Source organism: Anabrus simplex, chromosome 7 (genome assembly GCF_040414725.1).
Source record: "Anabrus simplex isolate iqAnaSimp1 chromosome 7, ASM4041472v1, whole genome shotgun sequence".
NCBI lineage: Eukaryota > Metazoa > Arthropoda > Insecta > Orthoptera > Tettigoniidae > Anabrus > Anabrus simplex.
The window spans coordinates 174,833,879-174,851,761 of NC_090271.1; the positions used below are offsets into that span (position 1 = coordinate 174,833,879).

The 17,883-nt window shown below is 36.7% G+C and overlaps 1 protein-coding gene across 4 annotated transcripts in view; it reads right to left on the reverse strand.

Annotated features, from left to right (window-relative positions):
* Positions 1 to 17,883, reverse strand: part of GrlHz (Gustatory receptor-like Holozoa) — a 227,476-nt gene that overhangs the window by 141,515 nt on the left and 68,078 nt on the right. For 3 of the 4 annotated variants that reach the window (XM_067151469.2, XM_067151468.2, XM_067151466.2), the window contains exon 4: positions 13,742 to 13,911. The exons of the other annotated variant lie outside the window; for it this stretch is intronic. In XM_067151469.2, the coding sequence (XP_067007570.1) occupies positions 13,742 to 13,911 (170 nt within the window). The remainder of the gene's footprint in view (positions 1 to 13,741; positions 13,912 to 17,883) is intronic. 4 annotated transcript variants of the gene reach the window in all.

Sequence of the window (17,883 nt, forward strand, 5' to 3'; positions counted from 1 at the left end):
CCAGAAAGCTGATTAAGACAATCACAGAAAGATCCCACAAACATGTGTGATGGAAAGGGGAACAATTAAAGGTAGAACAATAAGCGCTACAAAAGTGTGAAAACATTATTGGTTCACATCCTAGCGGGCTGCACGGAAAAAAACAACTGAGACTAGTGCAATAAGTAATCAATGCTTCATTGTTTGCTCATAATGCAACGCCAATAATATACCACATCTTAAAAAAATTGGTTGAAGTGCTTCACTTTGATTTAATAGATAATTACACATTTATTGGGTGCTGCATTTTTCATGCTGCTCAGTGTGCAGTATATTGCATGTATGCAATATGCAACACTGGATGCTACCAGCAAATATGGAAACAATGGCATGATAATTCTATTGTCAAAGTTTTGTCTAATTTTGCTATCTTAGACCATGTAGGCATGCATCTAATGGTGCACATAAAGATGTACAAAAGGAAGGGGAAGGAGCACAATGTGATTCCTCAACCACACTTCCACTTGGAAAGGAAAAAAATGGTTTTACATTATAATGGCATTGCCAATTACAGGATAAGAATAAGAGGCAAGAATTGGTGGTGGCTGTTGCTTTTTTATGACATTGACAGTGTCGTCGCGATGTTTGGAAGATATATCATCTTGCAACAGGCTCTACCATACATAAAATCACAAGATAGTTTTATCTATGCTGTATAGCCTCAGCTCCTATGTTGCAGATATTTTGACTGGATGTTGTTTAGGCTGCATGGATGTCACTTTTGATGGTCCATTTTTTCCACCAGACAGCAGAGGAACAGAGCTTTGTTGGGCAATCAATGGTTGAATTATAATCAACTAACACCAAATGGAAGACTTTAGAAGTGGAGAGGAAAAAAGGAGTAAGCATAGGAGGCTGGAAAATCACCTGTATCAGGGTGGCTGGTGACATGGTACTGCCTGGCAAAGAAACCGTATTCCTTCAAAGAACACTACCCAGACTAGATAAAGGAATGCAAGAGTATGAAATGCAAATAAAGACAAAGAAAACTAAGGTGATGAGAGTATATGACAAAGAAGCTATGAAGTTAAAAACAACAGAAGGTCAAGTTGAACAGATTGCACAGTACAGATATTTAGGGATCATGCTAACTGACAACTGGATGAGTGAGGAAGAAAAACAAGAATAGCAATGGCAAAACAAGCCTTCAAGAAAATGAAATGCTTGTTATGTAGCAACAGGAGGATGGAGTTAAGAAAAAATTCTGCTAAATGCTTAGTGTTGTTAACTGTACAGAATCCTAATTCCATGTGAAGAAAATTTTGTACTTATGGCATTATATATGCCCATATTATAGGTTTTGTACAGTATTTATCAATGTATTGTAAACATTATTTATTTCATTGTAAGAATACCATGTCAAATTTCTGACAACCAAAAGTTAGGAATCTCTGTTAGGCAAGAAAGCTAAATATAAATTTGGGTAACAGGTTGGTTTGTCCAACATGGATCAGATCACTGAACAATTTTCAGGGTGTCAGTATGCCAATTTTTAGTGTTAGTACATGTGTGATGGGAATGCAATGTGGTGATTAGCTTGGATGGAGAAAAATAGAAGGATAGGAGGTGATGACTGGTGGGAGAACCATGTGACTTGAAAAGTTTATTTAATGGCTGGTTTGCCGGGAGTGCGATTGTCTTTGAGAATTGTGGCTTGGCTTGACTCTTGACTGGGACTTCTAGTCAACTTTGGTGTTACTGCTATGTCTACTGAATTGTGCTGTGAAGTGCTAAGCTAGTTAACTTAATATTGTGAGCATGTACTTGCTGTGGTCTCTGACCATGAACTTTAATTCCAGTTAGTGTTTGCTACGTTATCATCACAATTGGTGAGGCATGAGTGTATCTAACCTCAAGTTTGAGTGGAATATATAAGAGAGTACACATTACTACAAGTTCATATAAACATTGGAAAATTAAAGTGCATTATTTTCATGGCATGACTTTATTTCTAATCACTACGTTGCATTCTCGTTACATGTGGCACACCATTTTCAAAGTACTAATGCTAAACATTGGCATACTGACACCCTGAAAACTAGATTCACAATGAAGTATTTATTTATTTTCCACCTAGTCGATACAATGATTGCCTAAGGCAATTTTTATTGGTCAAAAGTGGTACATGTTTCGTATATTATCAACATCTTCAGCCACATAACACAGTTTAGATGAAAAATATAAAATTGACAAAGTAATGCTTTAGAGGAAGTGTCCTTGAAATTAACATAAGATTGACAAGATTAAAACAAACAAATAACTCAAGAGAAAATATATAAATTATTTCTACAATAGAAAGCAGTCGTCAAGGAAACACTTGTACAACATTCCATAGAGAAATTGTCCTAATAAATATTCTTTTCTTAATAATCCATGAAAAACGATCAATTTATAAATTAAAAATTATACATTTTATAAGTAATTATCGAAATGAAGAAATCCTGATATCACAGTGCGGCTCTTATTATTAATGTAGATGAAAATATAACTAATTCCTAGTTGTCAAATCTTATTAAGCCTGCTTTCCTTTGGAACAGTAACTCCTGTCATTCTTTCACAGTTTTGCGCCGGGTGTAATATTGATGATGCGTTCTTCCTTGTTCTTGCACCTGAGGAGGAGGAGGAGGAGGAGCGGGGGATATAGGTGTGTCAAGAACTTCCTTGCTGTCACCTATAGCTTCAACTGAGGAGGAACAAGTTGTAGGGCTATCTGTAGGTGGAGAAATGCCAATTCTTTTTTCTTGATCCTTCTCAAGCATTTTCAAATATACTAGAATTTGATAATATAATGGATTCTTATATTCTACAGCCTCATTAAGGTTATCATTTTTCTTTACAAGTTGGTCTAGATGAATGTACAGGTCTTCATATGTGTTCATTAAGCTGCCCTTTTTTAACTTTTTTATGATGGTCAGGTCTTGTTCTATGTTTGTAAATTTATGACCTGTGGCAGTCATGTGTGATCCCATTGCTGAGAATCTTCTATGTTTTTCAGCATTCACATGTTCCAAATATCTAACTTTAAAATTGCGGCCAGATTGTCCTATGTATGTGTTCTTACATTCAAAGCATGTGAGTTTATATATACCGGAATCAAAAAATTTATCTTTTTCCGAGAGATTTATTGTATCATGGTTGAAAATACTATGTTTCATGTTGTTATTGGTGGAAAATGCAATTTTGAAATTTTTTCTTTTAAATAAATTTGTTATTACATGAATGTTTGGATTATTATATGTGAACTTGATATATTTTTCAGTTTTACTAGGTTCGACTGCTAATTTAGATTGTTGCTTCTCCGAAAATTTATTAAAGTTAGATATTTGGAACATGTGAATGCTGAAAAACATAGAAGATTCTCAGCAATGGGATCACACATGACTGCCACAGGTCATAAATTTACAAACATAGAACAAGACCTGACCATCATAAAAAAGTTAAAAAAGGGCAGCTTAATGAACACATATGAAGACCTGTACATTCATCTAGACCAACTTGTAAAGAAAAATGATAACCTTAATGAGGCTGTAGAATATAAGAATCCATTATATTATCAAATTCTAGTATATTTGAAAATGCTTGAGAAGGATCAAGAAAAAAGAATTGGCATTTCTCCACCTACAGATAGCCCTACAACTTGTTCCTCCTCAGTTGAAGCTATAGGTGACAGCAAGGAAGTTCTTGACACACCTATATCCCCCGCTCCTCCTCCTCCTCCTCAGGTCACTGTGATATCAGGATTTCTTCATTTCGATAATTACTTATAAAATGTATAATTTTTAATTTATAAATTGATCGTTTTTCATGGATTATTAAGAAAAGAATATTTATTAGGACAATTTCTCTATGGAATGTTGTACAAGTGTTTCCTTGACGACTGCTTTCTATTGTAGAAATAATTTATATATTTTCTCTTGAGTTATTTGTTTGTTTTAATCTTGTCAATCTTATGTTAATTTCAAGGACACTTCCTCTAAAGCATTACTTTGTCAATTTTATATTTTTCATCTAAACTGTGTTATGTGGCTGAAGATGTTGATAATATACGAAACATGTACCACTTTTGACCAATAAAAATTGCCTTAGGCAATCATTGTATCGACTAGGTGGAAAATAAATAAATACTTCATTGTGAATCTATTGAAGTGCGATACGGACCATGAAGCTGATTTTATGTAACCCTGAAAACTGTCGATAGATCTGCATCATGTTGGACAAACGAACCTCTTATGCAACTTTATGTCCACCTCCATAGCGTAACGGTTCGTGTTATTAGCTGCTGTCCTTGGGGGCCTGGGTTCGATTCCTGGTACTGCCAGAAATTTAAGAATGCCAGAAGGGCTGGTATGTGGGTGAAATGGTACATGCAGCTCATCTCCATTGGGGGCATGCCTGAAAGGAGCACAAGGTTTTTTGTATTATTTTTTATGCAAGTTTATATTTAGCTCTCTTGCCTAACAGAGATTCCCAACTTTTGGTGCAATAGAATGCCACAGTGAAATAAATCATGCTCATAATACATTAATACATGCATAACCTATAATGTTGGCATAAATAATGCCGTAATTACAAAACGGACTTTTTCACATGACGTTAGGATTCTGTGCAGTTACAGCGTGGAGGTTTTTCTGTACAACTGACAATCCTGGACAATGAAGAACAGAGAAAGACAGATTTGAAGCATTCAAGATGTGGATTTGGAGGAGAATGGAGAAAATAAAAAGGGTGGATCAAGTTAAAAACTTTACAGTGCTGGAAAAATCAAGGAACCAAGAACTCTCCTAAATCTGATTAAAAAGAGGAAAGCAAACTGGATTGGATATATATTGAGAGGAAAAGATCTTCTAACAACAGTTCTTGAAGGTACAGTGGAAGGGGAAAAGAAACTAGGAAGGAGAAGAATAACAATGCTTAAGAAAGTGAAAAGGGGAAGATACCATACTACCAAACAGTTGTCCAGGGACAGAAGCAGATGGAGACTGCTATGGTGTCAGGTACCTGCCAATAGGCAGAACACCTTATGATGATGATATGATGATGATGATGAAGAACACCAAATGTGCCACAATAGCTCTTTTACAAGGCTACTTCGTACGACATGGAGTGCCAAATGGACTTCATTCTGCCCTTCAGTCATATGACTTACTCTGCCAGGACTAAACTTGCAATCTAGAAATCTGAAAGATGGCACTCTATCACTGATCCACAGAGGGAGCTATCATGTTCTAATTCACTATGAAGAAAATCCAAAGAGAAGGAGCAACAAGTGTAAGAGTCAGACAATATTATGGAGATATGAAAAAAATTGCCAGGTTCATCTGTACTGTGACCATTTTTCTTTCAAATTTAATGAGTAAAGTAATAAATTTATGTCATAAAATATTATTGTGTTACTGAACAAGTTGTAACTGTTTTGAGACTCAATAAATACAGTAGGTACTGTAAACATAATATAATTATTATATTTCACCAAGGAACTCCCAATGTTGCATCAGCACAGCATTATGTATAGTGAAAATTACAAAGGGCACTGATTTATTTACCTAATTATTTTTTATTTTGTTCAATTTTAATGGGAAATCTAAGAAAAAGTGCACTTTTAAAAATTATGTTTATACTTGTGAACAGATGGGTTGAACATTATGACAATATTGTAATATAACTGTTTAATCTATATGAATAAAATTGCAATGACTGTGTGTCTGTACATTGATTATTTTGGCAAAATTTCCGTACAGATATCCATTTCAGGTGTAATATTGACCATCTGCAAAAAATTTTAGCGTTGGTGTGTCTCTGTCTGTCTTTCTATAAGTTCAAAACTACTGGATATATTTCCACCAAACTTCGTGTTTAGAATCCACCTGTCCTTGGGTAGGTTTTAGGGCAAAAATTGTTTCTAAATCCCTGAACTGACTGGGGGTTTACACGAAACCGAAACCGTGATTTTGCACTTCCTCAAAATATACACAACCAAACTTAATGGAGATCTTCCTGCCTTAATGGAAATTAATTTATAAACTTTCTTTTCTCATGTGCATCATTTCGATACCAGGATTAATAAGGCAGATATCATTAACAGACTGTTTTTCGGTACAAGTCCCACTGGACTTAACGCAAGAGCGGGTGCGTGTAAAGCATATTTCTTACAACTTGAAAACTACTGAAGATATTTGAACCAAACTTTATGTTTAGTATCCACCTGTTCAAGGGTAGGTTTTAAGGTCAATACCATTTCAAATTCCCGGAATGGACTGGGATTGTATAAAAAACCGAAATGGTTATTTAACTCTCCCACAATATATACAGTACAAGACCAACATGACTGGAAATCAACCAAACTTGATGGAAATCCATTTCTAAAATTTTTTCTCATGTGCATTTTTTCAAGAGGAGGATTAATAAGGGAGATAGCATGAAAGGTCAGTTTCTCAGGCTAAGTCCAGCAGACATAGCCCAAAAGGTGTTGTACGTGGAGCAGATTCCTTATCTATCTACCGTATATAGATCAAATTGAAACGACCGTGTATCTGTGCATTGAATATTTTGGCAAAATTTTCATACAGATTTCCGTTTAAGGGGTAATAATGACCATCTGCGAATTTTTTAGCTACAGTTTCCTGTAAGTCCTAAATTTTACCCCTCGCCCAAAATCAAGGTCGCGGCACAATCTGCCACACGAGCTGGAAAATTGAAATTAAGCAAAATTATACGTTTTAGCCTGTAATGGACAGAAAACTTCTAAGATCTTTAAATTTTTCACTTTTTAAACCCAAAGAATACAGAAATATGGAGGCAATTTTAATGATGGTGCAGACCTTCGTTTCGAGATATTTCGTGGGATAAACGGGAAGTCCTAACACATAACGGATGGCACAATCTCCGTTCAATTTGGAGTGATCTTCAACCTTGGTCTTAAGACTTTTTGTCGTATCTATATCTATTTCCTGATTTTAAGTAAATCAGGACTTTTTACATGCATAATTCATATTTTCAATCACTTACAGGAAAGATAGAATCATCAAACTCTACATGACGTTGGCCCATATGTGAGCCAAATGCTATGTCACATAATTATCCGAACAGTAATGCAATGGAAGATAATCTTACACAAATTTCACCCTACTCAACGTTTCTAACTCAATCTGACCCATGAATAGATGAGATACGAGGGAACATCATAGGACTAGCCATTTAGGCCGCTAAATACTGCGTCTTATGGTACAATGCTTTATCAATATGACGTACAGTTTAACAGCAGTCAATCTGTAAATGAAGGTCTGCATTATTGTAAACATGCATATACCTTTGTATATCGATCTATATATATTCATTGATGTCAATTTGTAGTGATCGAGAAAGGGTGTGTCTGCTATTGTAATCAGTACTCCCCACACCGATTTTGACTAGCAGTAGGAATGGGGTCCTTCTCCAACTCTTGTGTAACTGGCATTAGTAAGGAGGGCCTACCATTTTAATGAATAATTCACTTCTCGATTTGACTTGCAGAAGGCAAGGGAGCATGCAATTTTGTTCAAAACTCCCCTACCCGATTGTGTTTGGCTGTAGGCCAGGGTGCCCGCCATTATAAACAAATGTACCCATCTAAAATGTGACTAGTATTAGGCATAGTGGCCTGCTATTTTAATGGAAATTCACCAACTCTGTGTGACTGACAGTAAGCTGGCTGGCAGCAGGTAAATGGGCCTGTCATTATAATGATAACAGCACAACTCAATTTTGGCTGGTAGTAGGGAAGTTACCTGCCATTATAATAAACACTCCTCAACTGTAATGTCTGGAAGTAGGAAAAGGGGCCTGCCATTGTAACGAAAACTCCCCAAATTGATTGTGACCACGCAGTAAGCAATGGGGCCTGAAATTATAATGTCAACTTCCCAAATCGATTGTGAATGGCAGTAGGCATATGAGCCTGCCGTTATCATCACAACTCCGCAACCCACACATTACAATGGAAACAACGTTTGGAGACCTGCCCATGCTATTTCTCAGATAACGCTAAGAGACATGCAAATTTAAAATAATCTTATTTATTGCATGAACAGTATTTACTTCGATATCCGTATACAGTATAGAATACCGTAGCGAAGTACGGGTACATTTGCTAGTGCAATTTTAAAAATGATTTTTATGGTTTGATATTGAGAAAGCTGTCTACGTAGTAATAAGGCATAGGCTGATAAATAAGGGGAAGCTGTAGAAATGGAGGCAAGCAAAGAAGAGCAGAGAACTGTGGCTAATTTTCTGGTGGCAGAGGGTGCTCGAGTACGCAAAACTCAACGTCGCAAGTCATTGACGAGAGTGCATGAGTGGCATAGGAGGTCGAGAAGGGCGCATCAATTCAGGACACTTTTAAAGAAGTATGCATTAAAGTTCACAGAATTTACGTTTAAGTTTTCTGGATCAGAAAATCAAATAAAGAACTCAGTACCGTATCTTTAATGGTTAATGAGTTAAAGACTTTTTTAATTTCTGGTGGGCTTTAAGAAACTTGCCACTCTAAGATCTTTTAATTGATTCAGCCTATCGTTCTCTATATGCGATTTTTTATTTTACGGAAGAAAAATATCACACGAGAACACGTTTACGTATTTCTAAACAACTTTATTATCACTACGAAACTTATCCTAGTCTCGTCAAATTCTCCTTTTTAAACAAGAAAAACCACTCTTCCCACGTGTTTATTCCTGCCAGAAAAAAAACAATCCCTCGAGAGAAAACAATCGCTCTCTAAAAAAAAACTACATAAAATATATACATGTTTCACATCAGAGACCTAATGGTGCTGTTTCTTGACGCCATATTGGAAGTCTGTGTGTCCGTACGTCCGTTGCTATGTTAACCAGGATAAGCATATGTACGTTATATGTCTATGGACACGAAACATAAATATATTAACATAATACTTTCGGCTCATCGTAAGACTTCAAAATACGATTATTGAAGGTTTTATCATAATTAGGATATCTGTCCTACGACAATTATCCCCCCTAAAACCTTCAATACTCATCCTGGACCTTCCCTTCTCCAGGTCCCAAATTACATCTAGGCGTCTTGATATCTATGTCTTCAGCTATTCCATCCTCCAAGACAGGCATCGGTGCATGTTGATCCTCTCCGAAGTCCGTACTCCTCCGGGACCCCCCAGAGAGTGCCCACTCTCCGGTCCCTCCGCTCCCCTGTAGGGGTCGAGATAACATCATCTCCTTGAGAAACCTCACTGCCATTTCAGTCGTCTTTTTCTTTTTCTTGGAAGATTCACCTGTTGTATCTTCTGAGCTTTTCTCACCATCTTTCTCGCTTTTTTCTTATTTTCAGCTGTTTTACTATCTGATTGATCCTTCTCTCCAGATGCCTTTACGGCCCTTGCTTCTTTTTCAGCCTTTTTCTTGCCAACTTTTTCTGATGAAGTCTCTCAGCCTCTTTTCTAAGAAATCTATCTTTACAATAACGTACATATCACCGTAAGCGTGCCCTTGAGTGATAATGGATGGTTAGAACTCTCTCTTGTTCTTCATAGCATGACAAGTAGGTACGACACAAATCATAGTAATACACCCCCATCTTCTGGGCATATTCAGCACCTATGGTTTCAGTTTTGGCTTTAGATTTGGGTTTGATTTCCTTCTCTTCTTCTCCCCTGGCTTTCTTTTCAGCTTTTTCATCTGCTTTCTCCTTCCTCACCATCAACAGAACCTACTGAATCAAGAATCTTAAAGTTGACAAGGTTGAGCTCCTTTTCATCATCCTTTCCACCACTCTCTTCATCGTGACTCTTGGATTTGTCAACCAAGAGAGCCTTGAACTTGATGTGATCCAAGGAACACTTTGTCAACCAAGAGAGCCTTGAACTTGATGTGATCCAAGGAACACAGATGATGTTCATAAGACATTAGTGTATTGAATCTTTGTTTACACACCCAGCAATATGGATTCAAGAATTTCACCATATTCTCATGATCCTGAGAAGTCATGTGTGTTGATGTGGGCTGCTTGTAACTGAGCTTACAAATGGCACAGAACTTCGTTCTATCAGACAGTGTATGCCAGAACTCTTCAGTTTCCTCTAGCATGCGTTGCATTTGACGTTGATTTATACGCATTTGCTGCATGGTCTGCTTATGTAATAATGATTGTTTCCTCATGGCATTTATGTGTTTAGGTGAATAGAGGTGCATTTTGTACTCCTGTACTGTGTCACATTGTATTAAGCAATGAGGACAGGACAGATCATACGCAGGTTTCTTTCGTTGACCTTCTTCAGTTGTAGAATGAGCATCAAAATCTTGATCTTTTGCATTGTTAGCCTCTGAAATGGTTTTCTCTTCACCTTTCTTCTTCTTGACTTCGTTTTCCAAGGTGTTCATATCACTTACTACTTTATCTACCGGTACATCTCATTCTACGCTGTTGCTTTTGTCATAAATTTTTGAAATATCCTCTTTCAGATCTCTTACCAAGGAATCGATTCGGCCTTTCATCTCTTGAGCCTGGGCCTCGATTTTCCCTTCGAGTTTTTCAGATTGTGTCCCAATTAAAGTAGTTAGTTGCGTAAGCATAATGCCTACCTGGTCGTTGGCTTCCTTCTCCGAGACGACTTCAAAATCGAAACTGCCTGGGTCTTCCTCATTTTCTATCAGATCCTGGCGTAGTCTCTCTTGTAGTTCCGACTTGCTCCCAGCCATCGGTAACCCTCGGGATATCAGCGCCTTTCGTAAAATCACTACGGTCATTTGATCAATTTTCATCGTTAAGTTTCAGAAGTCCTGTCGCGATCTCTATATGCGATTTTTTATTTTACGGAGGAAAAATATCACACGAGAACACGTTTACGTATTTCTAAACAACTTTAATATCACTACGAAACTTATCCTAGTCTCGTCAAACTCTCCTTTTTAAACAAAAAACACTCTTCCCACGTGTTTATTCCTGCCAGAAAAAAACAAAACAATCCCTCGAGAGAAAACAATCGCTCTCTAAAAAAAACTACATAGAATAAATACGTTTCACATCAGAGACCTAATGGTGCTGTTTCTTGATGCCATATTGGAAGTCTGTGTTTCCGTACGTCCGTTGCTATGTTAACCAGGATAAGCATATGTACGTTATACGTCCATGGACACAAAACATAAATATATTAATATAATACTTTCGGCTCATCGTAAAACTTCAAAATATGATTATGGAAGGTTTTATCATAATTAGGATATCTCTCCTACGACAAGCCAGACCTTCTGAATGACATAAAGATGGTTAAAATCAGTCTGGTAGAACTCTAGAAATAGACATGAACGTATGAAGCCATTCCATGTGATCTGTGTGGACGTATGTTTCATGCCAAGATTGGGTTACTGAGTCATATAAAACATATTCACAAACCACTGAGTGTGTGAAAATGTAAACTGCTGAAGAATACGTTTACTCGGATACCAAGTTGGAGCTGCTGCCACCGATTTCTGATACTAATGCAGAACCCAATATATTAAAAAATTAAAAAATTTGGTTTTAATGCCAATATGGTAGATTTTGTTTTAATTTTTTAATTACTGCGTTGATGGGGTGAAAGTTCCCTTTGGGGATCATTGTAAATACCTAGGTATTAATATAAGGAAAGATCGTCATTGGGGTAATCACATAATGGTATTGTAAATAAAGGGTACAGATCTCTGCACATGGTTATGAGAGTATTTAGGGGTTGTAGTAAGGATGTAAAAGAAGAGAGCATATTTGTCTCTGGTGAGACCCCAACTGGAGTATGGTTCCAGTGTGTGGGACCCTTATCAGGATTACTTGATTCAGGACCTGGAAAAAATCCAAAGAAAAGCAGCACAATTTTGTTCTGGGCGATTTCTGGCAAAAGAGTAGTGTTATAAAAATGTTGCAAAGTTTGGGCTGGGAGAAAGGAGACGAGCTGCTCGACTAAGTGGTATGTCAAAAACATATCAGATGTAAGGCTTTGCAGGCGTTTGCTCTATTAACCAGCGTTTCGTCTTAGGTCTGACACTAGACTCATCAGAGTGGGATGTGTCAGACCCTACCCACTGACGCTGGGGTGTATGCAGGTGAACTTATCAGAAGCCCTTATAAAAGGCACAGTCTGATAACTGCATAAGGGAGATAAATCTCCACAATGGAATTATTGCCCGCCTAGCAATTCCGAATGGAAATCGGTGGCGGCAACTCCAACTCAGTATCCGAGTAAACATATTCTTCAGCAGTTTACATTTTCACACACTCAGTGGTTTGTGAATATGTTTCATATGACTCAGTAACCCATTCGGAATTGCTAAGCGGGCAATAATTCCATTGTGGAGATTTATCTCCCATATGCAGTTATCAGACTGTGCCTCTTATAAGGGCTTCTGATAAGTTCACCTGCATACACCCCAGCGTCAGTGGGTAGGGTCTGACAATCCCACTCTGATGAGTCTAGTGTCAGACCTAAGACAAAACGCTGGTTAATAGAGCAAACACCTGAAAAGCCTTACATCTGATTTGTTTTTGACATTTTTGACATGCTCTATTGGTGAAAAATATCTAATTCCCTCCATGGGAATTTAAAATTTTCCGTAAGTGGTATGTTCCAAGCTGTCAGTGGAGAGATGGCATGGGTGGACATCTGTAGACAAATAAGTTTGGATGGTGTCTTTAAAAGTAGGAAAATTCACAATATGAAGATAAAGTTGGAATTCAAGAGGACAGATTGGGGTAAATATTCGTTTATAGGAAGGGGAGTTAGGGATTGCAATAACTTACCAAGGGAAATGTTCAATAAATTTCCAATTTCTTTGCAATCATTTAAGAAAAGTCTAGGAAAACAACAGACAGGGAATCTGCCACCTGGGCGACTGCCATAAATGCAGATCAGTAGTGATTGATTGATTGAAGAGTATCATGGCAAAGAAGGTTATGATTCTGATGCCCGTAGAATACACTGTTACCAAAATAAAGATTCCGATATGTTCAGTACATACATAGAGTCAACCAAGTGATTTGTTCCTTGAACTTGCTGAATACGTAAAAATAAAATATGTTCCTTATTTTTATTATATTCACAAATGATTTACAAATGTATGCCACTTCAGTTTAGAGGTAAATGAAATACAATATGAATTTCAGCGAGTTCGTCAACTTTTAAAAGCACCTCCTGAAAAACCAAGTTCTTTGACATATCGGATTCTGCCATAGTACCACAAATGTGGTATTATCAAGAGAATAATACACTATGTTATTTTGTCTGATGAATTGCTTGGAATTTCCCCTCATCCAAGTTGTTAAGTATTTTTGGGTATTATGTGTATGTGTGGATTCAGTCTGTGGGTATGTGGTTAAGGTTTAAAAATGCATGCTTATATTAATGCTCAAAACTTTGTTAAATGAAATGTGGCAACATCAGAAGTGTAAAATTGAGATCTCCATTTTGTTTAGGTTCCTTAAAATTATGAAAAATATGATGTAGAAAGGATGATTAAGTTAGGTATGACAATTATTTCAAATTCTTTCCCTCAGTTAATGCTACCATTTTGAACATTTCTCATTGTTCCCGTTTAAATCTTTGTGTTACACTTTATTAATTTATTCTGCATATGAATAGGAATATAATAACCCAGATTCTGAACCATACTATACTTTCTCATGCACCATTTAGGAACCCATTTTCTTCAATGCCTGTAATGTTTACCTGTTTTCAAACCAATGAAAGATAATATTTCCATCAGCCATCATTACATTAATAGATACCAGTGAAAACACCATCCAAACAATACTCAATCCAATAAATAGCCACAATTTTCTCACAAGCTGACGTTGGCGTAGAGGGCCATCAGAATGGCTTGATGACAACAGAAAAACCTGTGAAGAAAACATACAAAAGCAGGTCCAGATCATATCAATTAAATTTTTATGTTGTTTTACACTATGTGGTATTACATGTTCAAAATATGATTGCATTCAACCATGACAGGAACTACTGCTTCCTAACATCCAGTCCTCTGTCATCTGTCTCTGTTACCAGATACAGTAGTGCAATAAATCTAGGATCGGTCGGTCCGTCCTTGGTGATTCAATGGTTTCTTTTACTCCAACATTGCTAGAACCTAAACAATCAACACACATTCTGATCTGAATGTGGTTTATTGTTTTTGCATTTACAGCCACAAAATCTACTCCAAAATTCATCATGTCCTGTCAATAATGCAAGATTCATGTGATGACTGAACTCGGTCCACTGACGTGCCTGCTCTTCACCTGCTGCCTTCTATTAACTGTGATAAGCAAACAAATCTGTAGCTCTAGTTACTAAAACCTTCAAACAGAAATTGACCAGGTTTGAGCAGATATGATTCGTAGCACCTTCTCACCTGCTTGTATATTCCGATTTTGGTGTCATCTGGCATGGTTTTAACATCATGTAACTATTACAATATAAGAATCCCATGTTTGGATTGTTCCATATTGACTGTACAGTATAAGAAAATAGACAACAGTAAGGTCCTCCTTTGTTAGTACACAGTATATCTTTAAGAAACTTTAAGAAGACAGACATAATAAAAGGTACATGTTTTAGCCCATTAAAAAATATATGAAATTTAAAACAAGCATATGACATTAGTGCAAAATATATAACACAAAAAGGAGTCGTTATGAAAAGTTATGAACTTCATGAATAAATATCCATAAAGGCTCAAAAGACCCAAAGGGGTCTTAGTCTGAGAAGGGACCATCAATCAATATTCAGAAATCTTGAAACCGATTTATACACCCGAAAGTCACTGAAATGTGTAAAACCCTCAAATTTTACATCATATTGTGCATATATCTACGAGTTACAGGACAGTGCGGGTGGGGGGTTGTTAGTGTCCAACTGGAGTGTTCTTTTGAAATGCCTGCACGATGTACCGGGAAGAGGGAGTGCAGCACTATGAGTGCAGTGAACCTTGTACACCTGTTAAACTAGGTATTAATTTCTTTTAAATCATAACACAGTATGATAAAGATGTTGATTCCTATAGGAAATGCCCAATAACGGACCAACTCTACCGGTATCATAACATGGTAATCACAAAACTTGTAATTAATTTACATATTTTTTAAAGACACAATTAAATACTAACCTAAGGTTTACTGTAATCACGTGAAGGATAAAAATAAAAATATTCAAAGTAAACATTTAAACACTATATATATATATATATGAATATATACTGATTAAACAACTATGTACTCGCCAATAATGTGGCAGTCCTGTTTAATCCCCTTCAACAAATTCAATCTCCTGTGAATGATAATGGAAATTAAGAAAAAATGTTTGGAACACAATAGCTTCTTGCATCAGATACATTTGAGTAAAGAAAGCTGATCACAATTATTATAATTCTCCATAAGGAATTTTCAAGTACCAGTTCCTTTCCTAATACAATAGTGTGCGCTATTTTCAAAAGTTTCATTCGTGATAATCAGACCAGTTAATTTCCACCCATGCCTATGTGACAAACAGAAGCACGGTGAACATTCTTGATTGTAGATCAATGACATATGTTTGATAATATTGTTACACTCTTGCAAGTTCACATCAATATTATTTAACACAAAGAAAACACAGATATGCTGTTTTGAATATTCAGAAAAAATGCCTGACTAATGGTTGTAATTCGGAAGTTATTTTTGCTGGAATGATTTGTACTTTTAACTTTTAAGGTTCATAGTTATTTAATGGAAGTACTTCATGTATTAAATTATTACCTTTATGAGGTGCCCAGAAATCCAACAGTAAACAGTTCAATGGACCAGTGTGAGGTAAACATGTCAATTCCAGAAATATACGGTAAAGGTCTTTTGTCATTTTTCCAGCTTTCCACCACTGCACAATTAAATTAAGGGCATTAAACATACCCTGCTGGACAGCTTGACTTGGTGGTTTTGATTCTTGCAGCATGATAAACAGACAGGGAAGGAGACATCCCATGCAGGATACAACTGGCATAATTGTGAATGAATGTGTCTGTGCACTTTGTGATTGTGTAACACCACATGCTATTTTCTTACCACGGTAATAAAGTACTCTCCTGGAATGCGTTTCTTTATTGATACCAGATTGCTCTGCATTATACACATTGTCAGCACCATACTGCTCTATAAACAACATTGTCTCTTCTCTCCAGGAATGCAGTATTTTGTTAGTAGTTTCATTTTATTCTCCTTTTTTTCTTGTGACAAACTATGTAATTTTTTGTGATCCTATTTGAAAATGCTGCTTGAAATTCCATATCCATGTTGCAGTTGCTAACAAAGGTAAATCAAGTGATTTGGCTTTTTCACGGGCCAATTTTTGTAAGTTCATATCGTGCAATATCAAGTTGTTTGGGTGAGCTTCGGTAACTTTCATAAACACCAACTCGTACAACTGCTTGTATTTATCTGTGACTGTTAAACTAGAAGATGAGTTACCAATAGAATCCACTTTTGTAATACCTTCCTTAAAACGGTACAAGCGTCTTGCGTTTCAATCAAAGATATCTGTTTTTCATAAAGTTCTATGATAAGTGAGGAAATGTTCGCTTTGGCTTCCACTTCTTTGTACTCAACCATGTGTTTATAACCTTCTTTTATTTTATTTCCCCAATGACCATTCTACTCTATGTTTTTCTGGGCTCTGTGGACCTTCTGATGTTGATCGCTGTTTTGATGAAGGTGAAGTATATTCTTTTGTGGAGATTAGTATTCGTTGCGCATTAACACTGTTTCAGATACTGGTTTGTATTCATTAATATCTAAAGTCTGTGTATATATTATTTCTGTATCAGACTCTAATATGTCTGCTAAATACGGAAACATTGTCTTATCTTCTTTGGTTAAAACGGATGGCTGGAATTTATTTTCCTTAAAGTGATTATATAACATATTCACTGTGTTAAGAGGGTCCATTTTTATAGGTAGAAGCTTACTTCAAAATGATCTATACACAACTCACGGTGTCAGGTTCACTGCTCTCAATCTCACCTGCTTCCCCTTACATTGTGCCAGCTGTTCAAAAGAACTTTACTCCGATTCGACACTGACGAACCCCACCTGCACATCTTTACCACCCTGTAACTCTTTGATATATGCATGATAGGATATAATATTTGAGGGGTTTTAATATTTCAGTGTGATCTTTCAGAGGGTGTATAAATCGGTTTCTTCTTAACATTGACTGATGGTCCCTTGTGAGAGATTTTTCCCTTTCTTTTTTACACTTTGCTTTACATCGCACCAGTGTAGATATGTCTAAAGGCACCTGTACACTGTAGAGAAATATCTACCTAGACTAGGCTCTCTCTTGCTAGGCTACTCTACTGGTGCGTGTACACAGCGGGAGAACTTATTGCCGATAGAGCGGAAGTAGAGTATCGCCAAGGTAGCACTAGCTAGACCGCTCTACAGCCTATGTACACTAGCCTTGATTATCAGGCAGAGTTCTAGCTAGTGCTGACTGAGAGGTAGACATGTCCGACCAAAGGAAACGCAACGCTGCAGCTATTTTTATACTGAAGTTGCTTAAAAAACAAAGTTCAAGAAGGGGAAAAGAATATGAGTGAGGAACTGGATAGCAAAAAGTGAAGAAGGAGCACATGTAAAGTTGCGGAGGGAATCAACTACTGAAGACATAAATTCATATATGAGTTTTGTATGAATGTCTAATGAGGATTCCCAGTGTTTGCTTGCATTAATTACTCCAAAAATTAAAAGGCAGGAGACACATCTCAGAAAAGCAATTTCACCATCAGAGTAACTCAATCTGACACTGAGATTTCTTGTTACAGGTATGCAAGATAAAATAATTCA